We start from the raw sequence: 22,225 nt of genomic DNA on the forward strand, positions 1-22,225 counted from the left end.
AGGGAAAACACTAGCAATAGGCAGTGGTACGAACAGCAGCGACCTTTTGTACCTGTATTAAACCTTTGTGTGCTCGACAAGCCAGTCGAGTACTTAATTGCCAAGAAATCAGAAATGTTATAGTCAGTGGTATTATGTGATCCTCATTCTCTAGAACGCAAGTTCAGTCTTCTAGGCAACACTTAATCATGGGCGAGAACTGCAGCAGGCCGACTCTTGTACGGTAGCAAAGTAGAGTTAAAAATTATATTGTAGGTATGCATTTCAGTTAAGGTACACTAAAGACATAGCGTTTCCTTCACACAGTGAAATCTGTAGCAAAATTTAACTGCTTCCTACTGATCTCAGGAAATAAAACAAATTATTCTTCAGGAGGGTAGTAGATTAAATTTTTCAGTCTAATATATAGCAAATAGAATCTCAAAGCAAGAAACGTGCAGATTTTGGATGAATATTTCTAAAACATCTTTCTTTAAATGTAAGTACAGGTTAGAAAGCTTTTTTTTTTTTTCCCCTAAGCTCATGTTCTTCTCTTCATGATGATGCAACTCCATAAAGTAGAGAATTTAACACCAAAAAAACCCCTACTTTTCATTTTTAGTTTACTACAACCAGATATAATGTTTTACAAGTTTTCTTTGCTTTTGTTTTGTATTATGCACACTCAGGCACTTACACACATTTTACTCAAATATGTTTGGTTACTCAGCATTCTTTCCTGGTTCTGTAGCTCTTCTGGATATACATCCTGATTTAATATTTCTTACTTAGACTAAAATGCATGAAAAATAGTTGAAAATTGAGAACTAGCTTTCTTAATACATAAGAGTTCCTTTTCTTCCCTATTTGTCCCTTTAATATAGAGAGCATAACACTTGAACAACTTAAATTATCACTGTTGTGACTTGAATATCTGATTTCAACTTTTGGGAAAACAATAGCAAAAGCAGGTCATTAAAAATAAAAGTACTCAACCAAGTCCAATTCTGCTACACCTTATTATTTCCTTAAATATTTACATAAAAGAAAGAGTTGGGTTTTTTACTAGCAAATACAGCAGAAGGGGGGTGTTATGTAATAAATATAATATGTAATAAGTATTTTGAATACAGCTTGAACGCATTTCAAAGAAGTACTGTGAAAGAAGCTAGACAATAGGTTCCCTGATGACCTGTACAAAACCCAGTAACAGAGGGAAGCGAGGGTTAGAACAAGGATAAGGGGTTGTGTTAGGTCAGAGCAGAGAGGGTCGCTGAGGTGAGACTCCCCTCCCAGCACAGATGACTTCCCGGTATTTGAACTATGGGGTCTTTTGGTTCAGGAGAGGGTGTTTGTTTTAAACGTGTAACCTGTGGGTATGTGCGTGAAGATACGGCCTATGTTATCGCTCCCGTGGTGACTTACAGGTTAAGTCATCAGCATGTTTGTTTGAATAATTACAAGTGTTAGTAGTAATTTAACTACCTTTCAAAAACGTTTTTAGAAAAATGGGGAAAAAATCCCTCTGTACACTTCTAGGACACACTGCCTCCTTTGGAATTGAATGGACTGTATGTGATCAGCAGGCTCTGTTAAACTGCAGAGTTCTGCACAACGCTCAGCTCGCCTAGTCTTGAAACTGCTAAAGCATCTCTATACCTTACACCTTGTTTACAATATAGCTGCCAGTTGAACGGCCTCTTTATGACTGAAAATAAATGCGCTTTCATACTAAGCATTTATGTATTTTTAAGATTAAGTTTTTAACTGATTTAGAAAATGGTTTTTGCTTGAATTATTTGTAAATTTCTCTCAACAGATGGACGACCTCAGTGGGAGGTAGAAGGGAAGATAATTAGGGAAAAGTGTCAAGGGGTGAGAAACAATTTTTCTTACTTGCTAAAGCTTTCTGTTTTAAAATGAGAAACAAGACATCGTCTTTGTTGTTCTGAAATTTAGACTTCATTTAGTAAAGTAAGTAGACCATTGGCTGATTTAGGCTGATTCAGACAGATAGCTGGAGACCTCTCAATTAGCTTAATACTATAAAGTAGCCATTAAGATGCTGCCTTGAAGGAACTGGAAATGGTACGCTTGTGAAAGCAATGAAAAAAGAAACTGAAAATTGAAAAAAGAAAACTGAAGATAATTTTGCTAAGTTAAGAAATAATTTCCAGTACGTTAAAATTTTTCTTAAAAGCTTAATGATCCAAAATGTAATTCTTTGTTAGAGGATTTTTTTTATGCTCTGGCAGATAAACCAAGCATCCTTTAGCTGATGTGTCTATCTAATTAAAAGCATTACCTCAGAACACTTGTGTTTAAAAGAAGAAAAAAGTCTCTAAATAAAAGTTCACTTATAGTACTGTTTTACTATGTAATATACATAAACTTGAAGTTTACCAATTTCAAAATACCAGTTTGCTTTAGTTTTGCAATAAGTGGTTTATGTTTTTCTGTAATTGAGGGTAGTTTTATTTGCATGTGACATGTGAAACTTTTTTATTTCAACTTTCATACAGGCAAACATCATACTTGAAGTTCCTCCATACCATAACAAAACCATTACAGCTGCAGTTCAAGTCCAGTTTTATCTCTGCAATGGCAAGAGGAAAAAAAGCCAGTCTCAACGTTTTACTTATACACCAGGTATTAAATAAAAAAAAAAGTCTGAAAGTTGCATTTTATTTTGTTTTTCAAAGTAGACATTTGAAAGTAATTCAGACAGTCTTCTACCTTTGACAGGTAGATAAGAGTAGCTTTGAGTTGTTTGTAAAAAACTTGCTTAAGCTTGTCTAATTAAAAAGTGGAAGTTTGAAGTAATAAGCTATGATTACAGCTAGGTATTTCTCTGTTACACTTTTTACAGAATAATGTGCATTCTACTTTTCTTTGCAAATCATAGTGATTCGCAGAAGCCGACCTTCTAAATAACCCTAGTGATGACACGGAGGATAGTGAGATCATAGAAGAACAGGTTTTACGCATTTCCCCCCCGCCTCAAATGTCAAAAAACCCCAGGCTTAGATATGAGATAGATAAAATACTCTTCCCCCCTGCTCCTCTGGACACATTGCAGCTTGTTGAAAGCAGTTTGTAACTTAGCCAGAAGTGAAAACTGTACATGTTAACTGTACATGTAGTTAAAACTACTTAATCCCTTCCATTTGGTAGGAGGAAGTGCAATGCAATGCCTACTCCTTTGCCCGCCACTTACCGTCTTTTCTTTTGAGAAAGTCATACCCATTTAGAGCAGTCAGAATTCCCAAGGTACCGGCACTAGACCCTTTAGTTCTGTTTGGAGGACTTGAAGTCAGGTATCTGAGAGAGTCTTTAAACTCAGATATTAATGTAAACTTAACACTAATCTGTATGCTGACAAAGCCAACTACCATTAGTTTATACTATTTAAGTAAGTTTTGTTTGCTTGCGCTCTAAAATGACCTACTTCATGCACAATTTAACCCATGTTACCTGTCTATTTGGTACACTAAGTATATATTAATAGTGTTATCAGATTTCTGTGGTATTTTTCAACCATTCCTAAGAATATCAGCTCCTAAAATAGTTACAAGACACATCTTAAACATCTACGTGTTACAAGACACATATTTTTTTCTTTGAAAAATCCATATTTAAATTCTTTAAATGGTGATGTGAAGTAATGAAACTTACGGCTTAAATAAGAAGCAAATTTAATTATAACTGCAGCTGTTACTGCACAAACATTTTAAAATCTATTTTATCTGTAAATATTTATAACAGTTTATTTAACAGTGTATTGTATAAAGTAGCAATTGAGTGGTTAAAAGTTAGTGTTTTTCTACTGTTTGTACTTAAAATCAGTATCTTTTCATGAGTTCACCAGTAGCTTAAAAAAAAAAAACAAACAACAACAAACTGTAACTGAAAGTGTGTCTGAAATTTGTAACTCTCTGGATTATAAGAACAATTGTTTCTGTCATTGAAATTGGGGGATATGCTGAAAGAGATGCTCTAATTTAAACAGGCACTACTCAAATTAGTTTAACAGTGTTGCCAAAGTTCAGCTGTCATCTTGATCAGAGGCTAAGGAAAGTTTGAAGCCAACTAAAAATCTAATTCCCCTTTTCCCAGTGCCCGATACTGAACTCTTGTCTGCCTGTTTTCCACGGGGCCTCGCAGGAGCCCTTCCCCCCTACCCCTGTGATGAGCTGTACCTTGAGCTGTACTGCACTTCTCTCCGGCTGGGTTGCAAATGCCTTTAAAAACATACATTGCATAGGAGAGTATTTTAGAAGGGAAGATACCTGCCTTTGAGTAAATGCTGGGAGAGCTCTACTGGCTTTTAAGGGTTAATATAGCAGGCATAAAGTATATAAAAAAAAAAAATTGAAAGCAGATCAAGATATTAGAGCAAGGACATTAACAGTACAGTTGTGGCTGTTAAACAGCAGTTAGTGTGTATTTATCACAGTGTACAGTTGGGTTGGAATTGTAATAGTGTTTTACTTTTTCTAGTTATAATGAAGCAAGAGCACAGAGATGAGGTGGATTTGTCTGCTGTTCCATCTTTGGCCCTACCTCACACAAGCAACGTCCAGGGCCTGCATTCCATCCGAACTCAATTGCCTTCACCAGAGCAAGGGCATCCACGTGACAACTTACTGTCTACGTCACCCAGGAGCCTTGTGTGTCCAGTTCAACCTCCGTACACAGCAATGGTGACCTCAGCAGTATCCCACCTGCCACATATGCAAGGTAGAAACCTTAGTCCAAGTGAAGAGTGTCATGTTTTGCCTCCTGCTGTGGTTCAGTCTTTTCAGGTAACATCAGCACCTCCTGTGAGACCTTCTTACCAGCCTATGCAGTCTAATGATGTATACAATGGACAGTCTGGTCTTCCTATGAACTCTGCCTCCAGCCAAGGATTTGATACTATTTCATTTCAGCAAGACACAGCTGTACCTCATTTGATAAATCTTAGCTGCCAAGCTCTACCACCAATGCAGTTTCATTCTTCAAATCCAGCTTCTGTAAAAAAAGCAGGGCACCCTCTAGCACACCCAGCTCATTCGGGACAGTCGTCTTCTCACCTACCGTCGATGGGATACCACTGCCCAAGCGCTGGGCAGGGCTCCATCCCTTCTGCAATGGGTCGGTCTCTTGGGCAGTCTTCTCCCCAGCTGCAGCAAGTCCCGTACCATTCTACAAATCCAGCATCCGCTTCATCCCCATCCCCAACAGCTTCCCACCCTTTGGTCCATTCGCCGCTCTCTGGACCTTCTTCCCCCCAGCTCCAACCTATGCCTTATCAATCTCCTAGCTCAGGACCTGCCTCATCTCCCCCGCCAACCACTGCAAGTCACTCGGGACAGCACTCCCCTCAAGCACATAGTCCAGCATTGGGAGGTCTTAATGCGGCGTCATCCCTAGTGCACCATCCCGTATGCGATTCATCTCCATTTTCACCAGATGGGGCAGCTATTAACATTAAACCAGAACCTGAAGACCGAGAATTGAATTTTCAAACAATAGGACTACAAGACATCACGCTAGATGACGGTAAGTGGATATAATATACCAGGATATAATGTGGTCTTCCTATGGATATAATACCAGGATATAATCTACATTAAACTACAGTGTGGGAGGATTGTGGTGTTTTGCTTAGAACACGCTACTTTTCACAGAAGTAAATTTGTATCATCAAAATGAACTCATATTTTTGTGTCCAAAGCAACGACTTATTTAAAACTAATGATATCAGCTGCAAATTTGGAGTTCTACAGGTCAGCTGCTTTAGTCTAATTTGCCCATGGACTTTCCTTTTGTCCTAAAACAGGGCTTGAGGATTAAATCCTACACATTGACACCTTATATACAAGGAATTAATTTGAAGCCTTTTCTGATTGTATTGTTCGTATGCTTCACTGAAAGTCATAATAATATATCTAAGTTGCATAAATGTAGTTTGGAGTCTTGTTTCTTGGAGTTGTCCCAGTTTTGAAGGGCAGGCTAGTTTTCCGAAGATACATCCCATGCATTTTAGCACTGTCTTAGTCTCTTCACAGACATCCTGTAGATATGCTGTCATCATTCAGCACCTCTGCTCACACTAGCTGTTTGCCTTCCTCTTACCACTCGGGCTACCTGTTTGAGAAATTCGCTTGTTTAACATAAACAGAACAAGGACATTCTCATGCTAAAGGCCAGGCTATAAAGTTCTCTACTTTAAATACCTGGACAGTGTTAATTTACAAAACTGGTCCAAGGAAGTGAAAAGAGAGATCCTAAACAACTATTGGAGGCATAGATGCAAAGCGACTTAAAGAACATCATGTTAATAAGACTGGAAGAACAGAAGGCCTGGCCCGAAAAGGTGTGTAAAGGTGTTTGATATTGATGATGGGAATCTTACTAGTATCACTTTTCTACTGTTGGGGGGTTTTGGGAGGTTTTTTTTTTGATCATCCCTAGGAATTACTTATTCATATCAGCAGCAGTGTAAAGATTTAAGTGTAGGCCATCTGTTAAATACCCATGTAAGTCCCAGTTCCTTGCATAAATGGAGCTTTGTCGTTGTTACTTCCAGTCAGTAGTAAGAAAATTTAGTAAGAAATGCCTTTAAAGACACAGCATACTAAGAGGAAAATGAGAGAAACTGATGCTATAAAGTGGGCTTTTGGTTAAATGGCCACCCTAATTAAACAAAGCTCTCTATTCAGAAACACTATTTATCAATCACCTTAAAACTATTTGGAAAGGAAGAGACTGATTCAATCAAGGACTGGCTGAGGGGAGAAGAGCAAGGCTTTATGAAACAGAATGCAACAAAAAAAAATTAGCGTTTTCTACTTCTGTACTGGAGGAGTGAGAAAAATCTAATGTTTCAAGAAGTGTCATGTTAGAACCTACCTTTGTCATCCTTCTTCCCTCCATACCCACAAAAAAGATGTAGAAATAAATAAAATACAGCTAAATACTATAGTTAAGCTTTCATAATATAAGCAGAAGTGTTTAGCAATTTAGGAGCATCTTGGCAGTTTGTTTATACTTGTTCAGAAATTACAATGAATGCACAGTAAAAAGAAAGCCATTTTTTCTCCCCATATCACAAATTAATTACCTGATTTTAGAAAGTTGCTTAACACTTTGAAATTACTGAGTTGTTTCTGTGCTGACAAAGACATCAAATCACCAAAAAAAGCTGCAAGAGGCACACTTAGAGTGGCCACTTGCTAGTAGTTTAGAGAAATATACATATATCTATATATACATACACACATATGTATCGATATACATATGAATCAAATGGCCCCAGCTTTATTAATTTCTTTTTTAAATAAAGCTTGCTGTAGAAGTTTAAGAAAGTCTGATAATTGGTGATTAAACTATACGCTTCCTATATAGAAAATTGAACGTGGTTTTAAATGCCAGACTAGCACTTGACAGTAACGATACGTTTGCAAACATATAGAGATTACCTTCATTTCAGTTTCACATTACCGCCATTTGGTGATTGCTTGGGGGGTGGGTTTGGGTTTGGTTTTTTTCATTTCCAATCTGCAAATACGAATCAGATGTCTGGCCTGAAACCTGCTGTTCCAAAAATCTTGAAGGGCATAGTGACAAGAAACAAGCTGCTCAATTCTTTCAACATGAGTAAATACTTCCTCTGATTAATCAGCTTTAAATAAAAAAAACATGTTTAGACAGGAACACTTTTTTTTTTATAATGTATCTAACATATTACTGTGCTTTAAAAAAAAAAAATCAAAATTTTTTTTATCTACATTTGAATTTTATTTTCCGTACAAATAGAGCTAGACACAAATAGCAAAACAGTTCCTCTACATTAATGTTATAACAATTAAGGAAAAAATCCAAACATAATTGCAGACATAAATGAATGTTGATACAGTATGTTCTCCCAGCTAATATATCAAACCTGAAAGCTATATTTAGTTGGAAAATAGGTTTTTAAGGGTTACCAATTAAGGCAAATAAACCTCTCAAAATAAAACACTAAGGCAAAGCCTATTGAAAATTTTATAAATCATGTCTGGATTACTGACTTTAAATATTTAAGATAGTAGTCTTAAAAAAAGTAAACAAAAAAAGGCAAAAAAAAACCTGACAGCGTAATCGTTTCTTTTAAGTAATGTGCACTATTTCAAAATTAGCATAGTAGGTATTTTCTTTGCCGGGAAAATAAAATATTTTAAGAAATTTTAACAAAAATTGAGTGTAATATGGAAGTGCTACACCTCATGATAAGGTTAGTCCCGGAATTACTAAGCTGTTTAGGCTTGACAGAATATGATGTAAAAGTCTTTAACAAACAAACAAAAACTCCCACCCCACCTAAAGGAGTGGCAGTCTGGATAGTAGTTACATAAATTCCTTTAAGCAAGACTCCTAAAAGTGAATCTTGCTGCCTCTTCAGTCAACATTCAGGCTTTTCTTTAAAACACACAGAAAACCCCAAATCCACTACTTAATACAGAACTACAGAGCTGCTTCATCCATGGGTGCTCAAGCCAAGAGCATCGGGATTAGTCTTGATCCAGCACCTCCTGGAAGGTGTAACACATCTGGATTCACCATTCATAGCTTCTCTGAATGACCAGAATGGAGTATCTTTTTCAATGTTGCTGTATTCCTTTGCCCCTTACCAGTTCGAGCAAGCTGGGCTCTGTTCAGACTGTGAGTGAAGAGGGATTACCTAATTTAAAGGCAGATCCTCTACCTGGCTGTCTGCATAAAGTACACTTCTTCCCCTGCCCCACCCCCACCCCCTTTTCTTTTTTTAGCTGAAGTTTGTGTGGCTCTTTGTTTTCTTGTTTTTCGACAGGATCCAATCGATGTCTTTAGGCTTTTCTAGTCTCCACCTTGAATTTGCTCGTGTTTTGCCTTCCCCTCTTCCCATCCTGGCTTCCTACAGGAAACACTTTCTAATTCACTTGAAGAAACAAGGGATCAAAAGGGATGAGGACACCGAGATAGGAAATTCAAATGATATTACAGAAAACATTTCAAACATAATGCCATTTCTAATCAACTTGTACTGTATGCTACTACTTAAAAGGTGTTCTGAAAAACAGTACTCTCTTCTGCTTAGGCTGTTGCAATAGTCACATCTGCACAAGCTGGTAAACTTTTGGACTGGACCTACATAAAAGCAGCTTCCTGCTCTTTCTTTGTCCCCTCTGCTTTTCCTCCCCCACCCTGCTATGTTGGACCTCCTTTTTCCCTTCACATCTTTCAGCAAGTCTGCCCTCTGCTCAACTCCCCAGGCTGACATTTCCCTCTACAGACAGCGGAATATTTAGGGCTGCAAATAGGTGTAAACAAGGCAGCTGAAATGAGAAGAATTTTTTTTTTCCTCACTCTCATTTTAAAAAGTGCTCCTAGTGTGGTGGTTTACCTATCCCACTGTCAAATTTTAGATTTAAATCTATTCTAATACTGTTGATCTAAAATTTAATCTCTTGTGGTTTGCAGTTTAGGAGTGAGTTTACCTTGGATTTTATGGCTTTCTAGAGTGATGAGATTTCTAACATGTACAACTGTATTTAACCATTTTTAAGGTATTATGTTAGGCTGTATTGCAGCAAATCAGGATGACCTTCTACTAATCCTCTTAAATTTTGTTACTCATTGCATCTCCATTACATAAAGCTGGAGATTAGAAAATCCAGTATGTGCATTTACAATAAATCAAAACTAGAAATCCTCTAACCGTTTTGTGTACATAAAGCAGTAAGTCTGCTTTGTCAGACACATTCCATGTAGAATTCTAAGCCATTTTGCATTCATTCATTTTAATAGTACTATGATAACTCTCTTGTTGATAAATTCTCGTGCTGGGAAGCTCAGAAATTATTCTGATCTTTGCTAGAAAATTTGTAAGTCTTTACAGGTAGCTTTTTACTGTAGATGCAGCTTAATTTCTGGAGAATCACAGTAGTGACTAATAAAGTATTGGAGAATTAAGGCAGCATCCTGCCAAACAGAGCATCGAAGGCCTCCAGAAACACAAAAAATACCAAATGCTAGAGTCTAGCTTAGTATGGAGCAGATCAGCTCAAAAACCTTTCGTCTTGCCAGTGCAACTCAAACTTGAGATGTTTTTGAGACGTGCATCTCAAACTCTAAAGTTTTTTTTACTGTCAGCTAAGCACAGAACAAAATGTTGCATCTTGCAGCGTGCCTGACATGGATTTGTGTGACAAGAACTCTAGCCTATGCTGCACACAGAACTCTCAGAATATTCCTGTTGATAAAAGGCATTCCAAAAATTATACTAGTATAAATTTAATAAGGGTGTGTTCAAACTTCTCCTTTCTTAGTATTCGGCATATTAAATATATGTTGTCAAGCAGTATGGAGATAGCAATAAAAGCAGTTCACAATTCTAATTCTTGTCATAAAGTTTATGGGCTCCTGCAGTGAGATGTTGAGGTGGAGTAAGGTGATAAGGCAGAACCTGAAAAGTATTGGAAGAGAATGGGAATCTACTTTTAGAAATAGGTAAGTGTTACGAATGAAACAGAGAACGATCCAGACAGCAGCAGATTAAAAGGAATAGGTTGGAACAGTGAGGAAATGTGAAGAGAACATTATCCATCGAGGGTCGTCAACAGTTAAAGGATGCTGTGACCATATCTTCTAGTGGATTCATTCACTGTGTTCACAAAATCTGTGCCAGCGAGGCATCTATTCAGAAGACCGGTTATAGACAACAGGTGTGTAAAGAACTTCAGATAACTCCTTGGATATCTATTGCCAGCTTATGTATGAAACTTCCTACTTGCCTCTGAGCCACAGAACACCTTGTAACTGATTCAAAGTAAGCTCGACTAGTTGCACCACCACAAGAAGATTCCCGTTTAAGAATTAGAAGAGGTTAGAAACTTACTGTGTGAATGCAAGTGGCACATCTACATCATGGTGCAGACGCTCACAGTAGCAGCAGAACTGGAAGGAGTTAGGCATGCCCTTGTGATGATGGCAAATATATGCTTACGCGCTTTTGCCTTGCTTTCCACTGCACAGCATGTATCTTCCAGCTCCAACGTTCACACTTAATACTTAACTATGTGAGACTCATCTGTCTTGGGTGAGAGAAAGGGGTAAACATACGAGTTGGTTTTGCTACAATCTATAAATGCAGAATGTGACATGATATGAACAGGGATATTTGTTACTGTACCAAATAGCTTCAGAGCTTGGGCTGTGACTCTGCATGCACATTCAGTCTGTCTACATAGCTATAAACATAAGGTGCACAGGAAAATTGTACTACTCCTAACATTTCATACAGCTTTATTTTATCAGTTATTTAAAAAAAAAAAAGTACTTTTTAGTAAAATTGCCATTGAACTTGAAATTACTTAAAGTAAGCCTGTCTTATGGCTTGAAATGGTAACTTGCAAGGCAACCCACTGTGTCCTTGATAGTTTGCCATTGCAAACACGGCCTGCCATATGACTGGGTTTGATCACAACCCAACAGAATCAAATCAGCTGGCTGCTCCGCAGCAGAGAGCATTAATTATAGCCAAGCAGCTTTTTTTTTTTTTTTTAAGGGAAAGTTGACACTGTACTACTTGCTGGTCATGTGGAGTCAAAACCAGGCTAAATATACTGCAGGGATTTTTCACGTAAATGCAGCTGATAGAACTCTATCTGGAGTTGACAAAAGGAGGCCTATATCCAAGGAAGTGTGCGCTGCAGCCTATCCATAATGTTCTTTGAGGTTTCCTGATCCTCCTTACCTCTGTAAACGCAGCAATTCACTCATCTGTCCTCTAAAACCCATGAATTCCTAGGTGGATGCAGCAGTACTACCAAACCTAGACACTTGATACAATCTCCCATGCAATTACATCAATCTTCCTTTTGCAAAGCATAGTTGCAAAACCCCACTTTCTGCTACTTACTGTAGTGACACAGCAAACAATCATGCATTCTAGAATATTTTTGGGGATCTACTTTTCTAAAATCAGTACATCTTCCAGTTTAAGTCCTGTTGCCCACACATCCTACTTCAGTTCAGTGGCAGTAAAGGATACACAGGCTAAACTTTTAATCTGATGGCGCTACAAAAAATTAGGTTGCTTGACTCCTGTAGGAAGAGATCCTGAAAACCAAACAGTATAACTCCAGTAGATATTTTTTTTTTTTTTTTGGTCTGCCTGTATCCGCACTAGAACTCTGATTTTAAGTTGACTTACTGCTTTGACCCAAATCTGGTGCAGGTAATTGAATGTTCTAAGTTTTTCTTAACCTTTCTTTACTTAAGGGAGGAGCAAAGACAAAGAGGGGGTTCATAAAAATATGAATTTTTAATCTGTTAAATAGATCTACAGGATGTTTCTTGATTTCTATTTCAGTGTAATTTAATTTTAGTGTGATATTCTTTGTGTGTGAAACACATTTTAGTATTGCTTAAGGAAGTAAAAACTTTTCTCAAATGTTTATGAAATCATAAGGTAGAGACGTATTTTCTAATGTATGTTTATCTGGTACCTTGAGTTCTATCTAACTTCAGTGTGTGTTGAATGAAGTCTTTATGCTATATTACACACGTTAAAAGGCTGTTGCTCCATCTACTGTGTTTCACAAACAACAAATATTGCGTGCCAGAGGCAAATGCATGCTTCATTCTAGAAGGTGCTGGCTGGAGACATGGTACGTGTGCTACATGTGACACATTTTGTCAGGGATTTCTAAGAGAAAAAGCTCAATACTATCAGTGGCTTTGTTAGGACACGCAAGAACTTCAGAATCCCTCTATGTATGAAATTAATTAGATAAGTTGCTCAGAATCATATTTCTCTGCTAAAGGGACAGATAATCCTTACTGTATAGGCTATGCAGACTTTATGGTGCAGAGACTATTGTTTAAAAGAGCTAATTAACTCCACTGTTCCCTCTGGAGGCTTTTTGTCAGTGTTTGTTGTCTGCTCCTTCGAAAGCCTGAGCTTTAAAGAGGATTGCCAGTAAAAGTTTGTTTCATCCAAAGGTAGTTCTCTGCCCATCTCCCTGGATTCATTAGATCTTTATTTAAATGTCCTTTCTTGCTGGTTTTACCATAGTTGGTGGGAAAAAATGTTATTTTCCTAATGTGTTATTTGACAGGAATTTGTCCTTCATCTACTCCTTTCCTTCAAAACGGCAGTGGACATTTTCATTGAAATGCAGATAATGCTTTCCAATTCCTGTTTAAATACATGTAACTTTACACTTTAAACAATTTAACATAAGTCATCGTCCAAAGAAGTAATTTGAACAGCTTTGAATTTCAGGAGGAAGTAAGAATACTCTTCCATTCTCCCAGGAGTCATCCCTAAGCAGGACTTAGAAATCATGCTGGCAAAGCAAATGTGTGGCTCTATCCAGAAGGCTCAAATTAGCCAGTTTCCAGAGCAATTTTGTTAATCTTGTTAAAGCCTAATTTACTAAACTTGCATCTCTGTCTTGGGCAGGAAAAAAGAAAGCCAAACCCAACCTAGTATACCGCAGTAAGCTCTGCATAGTCACTAATCACAACTGAATAAACACGCACTTGTTGGTTCAAGTAATACATACAGTATCCTACATTCATTTTTCCTGCAGGAAAGCCAGTTCAGTGGAATACAGTTCTCCACTTCCTCCTTGGTTTCTCACATTGCCTTGGTCTGATAGAGCCACCTATACCGAGATAATACGTAGTTTTCCAACACTTCAGCCTGTGTGTAGCCTGACTGCTGATCGGTACCTTGGGCAAAACGTACAGATAGTCTGACCAGGAAAGGGGAAGCTAACAGCTGTTTACAGCAACAGTTTCCTTTGTTTAAAGGACAGGAAAAATAAAAGGTTTTATATACTAGTGCTCTTTTTCCTACCTTTTTCAGTGGAGGTGCTGTCAAGGGGTGCAAGCACTTTTAATTTGATCACAGTAAGTAAAGCAGATTGAGAAAATTGCTGGAGGACTGTTCTAAACTAACACAAATACTAAAATGAAATTTATTTAGTATAAAATTAATGATGATACAACTAGGCAGACATCCAAAAATATTAACCATTACCTTTATGGCTCTGGCTGCTAACTGAAAAGTAACTAAATATACAAGATAAGCAATCATTGGTTCTGATAGACACTCTGATAATTTATAAATAGTTATTATGTCAACATATGTAGTAGTTGTAAATGAAACTGGGTATTTAAAGTTAGTGCTATTAAAAGAAAATTGAAAGTCACTTCCTGGTTGAGTGAACTGTAACTTCTTGGTTTAGTCCAGTCAGTAGTTATGTCTGTCTTCTTCTCTGACACAGACAGTTTTATCTCTGACCTGGAATACCAGCCATCAGGTTCAACAGAGAAATGGACTCAACATTCAGCACTCATGTCCAACTCCTATGTGGAAAATCTAGAGGGTGAGTCTGCTTACTGAAATGCTTCAATGTTTGAAATTGGAGCACGAAGGAAAGGGGAAAGTGTTTTAATAGTCTTAACATCTACAAGTGAAAAGTGCTATGTAATACTTAAGTATTGCTATAACTGGACACCTGTGTATTCTGAAATAGTTGGAAATTCAGAAGTTGTGAACCAGGTGTACACTCTTAACTTCCTGAGTGCTGTAGGATGTAGTAAAATGGCAGAAGAGGATATGAAAATACTAAGCCAAACATGGACAAGGTTGTAGCGTGGCCGATCAGTTAACTATGAGAAATTTAGAATGTTTCTCCTTTTTAAAAAAAGATGAAGCCGTGTCAGTTTAAATAGATGGAATACAGTGGCGTGCACTACCAATCTTAAGGAATACACATTCATAAATAGATTTCTAGTTGAATGTAATTGGGAAAGACCATCTGGATTTATTTTAAGATGCTTTCAGCATATAAACAAGATAATTATGCACTATGACTCTTCTAAACAGTAACGGTATTAGAAATTGATGCATGGTATATTGGTGGTAGCATGGCTTGTGTTTATAGTCATTCTTATTAAGTGTTTTTCACTTTATTACAAACATGCCTAAAATGCCAAAGAACTATACTGTCCCTTATTTTCCCTAGTATACACACACATGTATAACACATTTTACTTTCCCCATAGATTTTTAAAGGGGACTACCTGTAAATGTACGATATGTTTGGGATTGTTAACAGTAATGTAACCAAGCTCTGTGTATAGCCTACAATTAGTTTGTAGACTGATCTTAAGTTTGCCCATGAAACTCAAATAAATCACTATGTTGGTCTTTTACCATCTTTCAAAATCACTGACTTAGTTCTGCTTTCCTTACGTCTCAAAATGGGATTAGTAAGGTAAGTAGCTACTATTCAGAATGGCAGAAAGGACCCTATACACAAAGTTCACATTTCTGTATCTTGAAATGGCAAATCAATTAGTAAAATACCCGTTGCGGCTTAGATTATTTCTGTGTTCTAGAGTATATCCTGTGCAACTCAGAATCTGGTAGGTACAGAATAAGTGTTGAAGAGCCGGACTTCTTGAAAAGCGATAACTCAAATAACCCCCCAAATACCACTATCATCAACTAAAGAGCGACACACAGTTTGGCAAACCCCAAGCTTAGAATTATGAAACGTGTGCTGACAGGTCCCTTTTTAAAACACAAACAGAAAAACAGACCCAGAGAGAAATACGCTTACACACAAATGCTTGCATCTGAGAAACACAGCACTTGTAAAAATTAAAATAATGGGTATTGTAAGTATTTGGTGTAAGAAAGATAGTCAGTGTGGTACTAACGCGAGAGATGTTTATGCAGGAAAGTTAGTAGAACAGTTCTCTACCTTGAAGAGTGCTTAGTGTCAAATCAGACAAGTTAAGTGTATCAACTAGTAGTACAGAATGCTTACAGATTTAACTTTCAGGATGAAATTAGGAAGAGTATAGCTTCCAAATTATACTACCGAACAGGAGAGCAACCATAATTATAGCTGCTGCAGAGATCAGACAATCTGCAAAGGCAGGAAATACACTAATGGAATACTTGAGTCATCCTTTATAGAATGGGTAAGTGTGATGACTGCTTCGTGGAGCACTAAGTCATGAGAAGAACCCACAAGGGGAAACATCTCTTTATTTGGTCCAAAGGAGCATACAGGAACTACTTAAAAAAATAAAAAAAAATATTTTAATCTTTTTGTTTGTAGCAGTTTCAGCATTACAGGCTGTGACAAATGTCGAAAGGGGAACTATAGGAAAACAATGAAACTTACTTAAGAAAAAAAATGTGGCCAGAAGGGTGAAATAGTTGCAAGCAGTCTGCGAACTATTTATGAAGGTTCAGATTAAGCATACAAGTACTTTGCAGTGAGAGAGACCACAAGCTGCTTGCAAATGCAGAAAACAGAAAAGAACATGGAAATTACAGGTTAAATGTGAATCCTGGCCAACAGATAACAAATCAGGAATTCAGTTAAAATTAGATAAATTAACTTCGAAAGTTTTTTGTATTGATGTTCACAGCTAAGAAACTAGAGATTCTGATGGCAAAGTCCTCTGAAAAAGGGACATGTTGCAGGACCTGTCTCAAGTTGAAGTATCGGTAAAAAGGTTTCAGAACACAGATATACAGACGGTGACAATTTACCTCAGCTAGATAACATGCCAGACAACAGCTCTGAAGGAGTAAGCAACAACTGAACTGTTAACTGTAATGTATAACCTCTTGCTTAAATCTGATTTGGAGCTGGGGATTGGAAGTTGGTAAATGTGACAATGCTGCTGCTCAGCTATTCAGAGAAGTGAAAAATAAAAACTGTCTAGAAACTTCTACAGGAAGACCTTGTGATTAAAGGAAATCAGTTAGTTAGAGGAGTGGAAATTATGGTAAAGTAAAGAAAAAACTTGCCCATACAACAGTTCCATACATACAGTGACAAGCTCTATGAACTATTCTCATTTAAAGTCATCTTGAATTTAAAATGGACAATTCTATGAAAACTTGCTCAGTTGTCTTAAAAGGGTAAGTAAATGCTTGGAATATTTAGGAAACCAGCAGAGAATGAACAAATGCTACTACATAGATCTGTTACGTGCCCACATCTTGTCCTTGATGTCACAAAAGAATTAGATGCATACAGGTTGTTTTGGTTAAGGGCAGCTAACACCACCAAAGATTTGGAACAGCAGTTATGTTGAATCAGCTAGGACTCTCCAGCCAGAAAAATGAATAAGGAGATGAATGGGTGGCACAGAGAAGGTAATGGAAAGTACTTCTTGGGAGAGAAAATAATAAAAGTGTCATGCAGCGAGTTCAACACACAAAAAGCATTGCTACAGCTATACGTAGTTAAGCTTTGGAACTTATTGTCTCAGGATGTTGCAGATGACAGAATTTTGCACAGGCCTTAAAGACCCCTATTTAGAGGAAAATCCAAATAGGACCATTCATCACAAAAGATGCTGTCTCTGACTTGGGAATTCTGTAGGACAAACCCATTTTGGAGGCTGGTAGAACATCCTGGGAAAGCATATTGATGTGTTCTTCCCTGAATCTCTGCTATTGCCCATTACATACCTAACAGTTTGTAATCTGAACTGGTTTGCTTGTAGTTCTCTGTGGAGGTTTTCTGGCTGTATTTTTGATGTAGAAAAAAAAAAACTTAAAATGCTTGGTAACTGCTTATTAGAGAGATTCTCTTGTCCTATAGAAAGTATAGGTGCTGATTATAGATTATCAGCTTCCTGCAAGAGAAAATTAGGTCACTTCGACTGTTCCCAGAAGGGTCTTTAGGTCCAGGAATTGCTTATATTTTCCTTTGTGCTCCAGTACAAAATATTGTCTCTTAGCATTCACAGAGATGGGGAATGAAGTACAAAGCAATTTAGAAGCATGCTAGTATTTAGTTGGCATTTGATTAAAAAAAGATAATGCCTTTACTTCTGATGTTCAAACTTCAAACACCTATCTTTGAGATCATGCTACATCTAAACATGTTTTTGTTCTAATATAAAATATTCAGTATGGTGGTACAGGTATATGAGTTAACTGACAAATTATGAATTGGTCTCACACTGGGAGAATAAATGGAGGCATTGCTGAATTGATTGAACAAACCAGGGGGGAAGCATAGATCTTAAAAACGTATCAAAGCACCAGTTCCTCTTTTTTAAAAAAAAAATACACATTTAGAGTAACAAGTTCTTAATTTATCCAAAACACTCAGCAACTTATTATTAATAGCACCAGCTTTCATGATGTTGTCATGCTTCATAACGCAAGAGCTTTGTTCTGTTCAAACCAGCTAACATGGATAACTTTTTGTATGTGAGAATTTCTCCTGAGAGGTTGGTCAGCGCTGCTCACAGGACAGATCTCAGTTGGAACAGCTGATAAGATTACTACCCCTAGCTGTATGTGTCACTCACTGCACAAATGGCTGAGCTGTTCAGCCTAATTTTAGTTTATTTTAAAACTCTGGATTGCAAATTGCAAGAGTTTTAAGAGATCTTCTTGAACAGTTTGGCTGTTCACGCAGCAAACAGCTGGAGCAATAACTTTATCAGCTGTCCCAGTGCAAGGCTTCAGTGACCCAGAGGCAAAGCCCTCGGCGTAAAAGATAAGGGCAGAGGGAGGGGGGAAGAGGCCTCTAAGGAGCTGCGGCCCAGATTTCTGTCAATCTCGGTGGCTCGGCTGTCTTTCATCTGTGCAGTCAGTAGGGACTTAAAAAAGCAAACGGAACACTATGTGAAATCAAAACAGTGGGAACAACCCAGTAAAACAGAGTATGTGGTTGCTCTTGTTTTACGAGCTTGACAGCAGATCCAAAAGTCAGAGCTAGTTATCTGCTACTCTGTTCCGCTGGTATTGATGTTAGTATGCTGCTTAATTTTTTTGAAAGGTTATAAGGGCTGCCAGATGACTTTCAGTGCTTTTTCAGTGCAGTATGTTCACGCTTTTTCAAAGCGGCACAGAAGAACGAACAAAACAAAAACAAACTACAAAAAACTTTGCAATACAATACTACAGTACCACCAGTATTGACAGATCCGATCTAATCTGGCTGTAGCAGAAGGTTTTCTCCCCACCATGTTAAATTCTGTTCTGCACAATCTATTTTTAACTATTAGTATAAATTTACCAGCCAGCTTACACTGTGTATAAATACGAGGGAAGAAAAAGGTAAAACTATTGCAAATAAAGTAACAGCTGAAATTCTGAAATCTGGGATGACTGCCAAAGAGGTCAATCAAATAGACATAGGAAAGTTGTTAAAATAATTTCCAATTCACAGCTCAATTTAAAAAAAAAAAAAAAAATGCTGTATTGCATTTTGATCTATACCATATCTGACAAAAAAGTTTTCAAAATGCAGCTACCACTTTTGTAGTGGAGGAATCTTCCACATTTCTATACAGCGTAGTCTGTGCCACCCCTTTCTTTTTTTTATCTGATCCAATCATTATTTCAAGATTAGCAACCTGGATTGCTAGCACATAAAGCATTTGATAACACTTCTGATGTTATCCACTCCATTGGCACTGATCATCCAAAACAATTTTAGGTAATCAGTAGGTACTAAACGAGTACTAAACATCAGTGACAGCTCGGTACTTATTTAATATACAAAACATTACTGGTTCCTCATTTCTTGACAGTAGAGGTCCAGGGTATGGGATTAGCAGTCAGAACACCTGGCACCAAACATACCAAACAAGTAGTGATTTAATTTGGGGTGGAAAGAAAAAGGTAGTAGACAGAAAGAGTCAAGGTCCTACTCGCATAACTGTTCACCTCCATCTTAAGTCTCATGAGATTGGCTGTCCTCAAAGATACAACAGACTACACCAACAAATGAACCTGGCAAACAGACCGCAGAGAACCTTGCCAACATACTCGAGATATGTATTACTGAATCCTGAACCAGCTCTGCAGCCTTCCCCTAGCAAATTGTGCTGAAGAAAGGAAATGTTATAAAAAAATAAGTGCATGTATTAAAAAGCACCATGCATCTTGGTTTCCCGCTATCTAGCTGCTAACTTGATGGCTTTTAAGGTTATGCAAAAGGGCATATGAAATCTTTTTAGCTGTATTTCTAGACGGCATAGCCTGTGCACCCCATAGCTGAAAACAGGAAAGCTGGGATAATGTGTTCTTCTGGAAGTATAGAAAAGAAGTTTTCTTTTGTTTGTAAAGCGTCGTCAGTGTAGCCTGAGCTCTGTCCTTTCTCAGGACTGTTGAAATTGACTTCCTCTCCCAATTTGTCACCCAAGGACTTGGATTTTGATGGACAGCATTATAGAAAACCTGTCTTTATGCTCACAAATTAGGTTTTCAGTTGTAATCACAAACCACTAAATGTTCTGTGATTGACTCTGTGTGGAAGGTGGTCATGTTTCACGCATTCAAATACCGACCTTTGGACTTCTATTTTAGTTTTTAAACTAATACAATTTTCTCCCTCACAAATTAATTCAGAAAGGAAAACACTGTAGGATTTCACCTTCAGTCTTGTACATTTCTATGCAGGATTTTAACTCTTCTTACTGTTTTCAAATTCTTTAATTTATACCACTCCACTGTCAGAAAGGCAAGTTAATTATGATAATTCTGGTTAAAAAAAAAAAACACCACCAAAACCAGGATGTCCTCCATATAAAGCCGAACACTTCCCAATTTAGATATACGCAGACATCTCACTACTTGCTGCCTTAAAAGCTGAGTTGTACATCTCTTCAGTGAGCTGTTCCAAAGGACTTCCAGGCTGCCTAGTTTGGTTAAATATTCAATATGACTTCTTTACAATGTTTTTTTCAGGCTTTAAAAGACCAGCCTTCTCTAGAAATCTGCTTTCCTGGTTTAAATGTCCATTCCTCCACCTGCCAGCCTGCATGCTAGATCAGTGCTCCCCACTGTCCCCATTCATCCCTTCCACTGCTCACAAACGCGTTGGGCACAGGCAGCCAGGCCACAGGCCCGCGCCTCATCTGCCCCTCCCCGCTTCCCTCCCAATACCGCCCTGCCCGGCACTCTCAAACCTGGCAGCCAGAAGGTTAGAGCACTTTGATCTCAGCTGCTGGCTTCTGCAGACCATGCTGTCTTTGAAGCATTTTTACCATCATCTGTACATGATCTAAATCAACGTACAGTCTTCCGGAGTTTGCAGGCTTCCCCCATTCATTCGTTGCTTACAGATTTCCAGACCGCTGAAATGGGCACTGTTGGAAAGGAGGCTATGGTCTGTGAATGAACACCTTTGCCAGACACAGCAGAAAAAGGATTCTGACCTTTTATTTGGGCCTGCATGGTGCTCTGACAGAACACCAATTTATATGCTTCTTATTTAAAAAGAAAAAAGCACACTTGAATACTAGTTGGGTTTAAAAGTTAGCAATCCTAACAAAATCACTATGGCAAGTAAAACTACTCCACTAGACAAGGTACTGCATTTCCCTCAGAAATGGTAGATATTTCTAATGTAAATCCATATAAACCAGATAAATCTGTATTGGCCATATGCTAAAGATACTGCCCAAAAAGTTCTCCAACAGCAAAATGAGAGCTATGACAGAGCCATCGCACTGAGCTATGAAACAGCTTATTGTAAACAAATCAATGATTATTTAAAAAAAACAACCAAACCAATACAAACTAACCTGTAACTTTAATTTAATACCCCACATAATGAATTATGCAGAACGTCGGCAAATAAAACACCACATGACCAGCTATTGTATACACAGTGTAATGTGATTTAAGGAAAATTTAATGCCAGAATATAGACCAGTTTGTTCTGATGTTGCCAGTACAGATACGTATCATCTATCAAAACTTAAAGGAAGTAACCGCCTAGTAATTTCAAAATATAAAAGGTATTTAGCTATGTTGCTTTTTAGTGTACTGCTCAAAGTTTCAGTAGTATGGAACAGCTGCGATAATTTGATTTGCACAACACAACTGTGCAGTAGCATACAGTAGATAATAGCTGTTAGAGGTCCTGTAGCGAGTGCCCCAACATAAACTGATGGAGCATAGTTCTTATAAGCAAACACCTACATTTTGTTTTGTTTTTTAACAGCTGTTTACTTATGCATTGTGTTGGCATAATAAAAATACTTGAAAAAGTGTCCTACCTGCATTCACACAATTCTCAGTGTCATAATGCCAGTTATGTTCATTGAATGAAAGATTTATTTTTAAGCACAATAAATTTCAAGTCTTGTAATGCTCAAGGGAATTGGTTATTATATAGCTCATCCGAACTGTTTTAACCTTTGGGCTGCAATAATGTGTATTTTT

At 37.6% G+C, this 22,225-nt stretch overlaps 1 protein-coding gene across 1 annotated transcript in view; it reads left to right on the top strand.

Annotated features, from left to right (window-relative positions):
* NFATC3 (nuclear factor of activated T-cells, cytoplasmic, calcineurin-dependent 3) overlaps nt 1-22,225 on the top strand; it is a 55,987-nt gene that overhangs the window by 31,970 nt on the left and 1,792 nt on the right. The window contains exons 7-9 of the mRNA XM_009886522.1: nt 1,799-1,854; nt 2,502-2,628; nt 4,480-5,523. Coding sequence (XP_009884824.1) covers nt 1,799-1,854; nt 2,502-2,628; nt 4,480-5,523 — 1,227 coding nt within the window. The remainder of the gene's footprint in view (nt 1-1,798; nt 1,855-2,501; nt 2,629-4,479; nt 5,524-22,225) is intronic.

This window comes from Charadrius vociferus, unplaced genomic scaffold (assembly GCF_000708025.1).
Source record: "Charadrius vociferus isolate BGI_N301 unplaced genomic scaffold, ASM70802v2 scaffold400, whole genome shotgun sequence".
NCBI lineage: Eukaryota > Metazoa > Chordata > Aves > Charadriiformes > Charadriidae > Charadrius > Charadrius vociferus.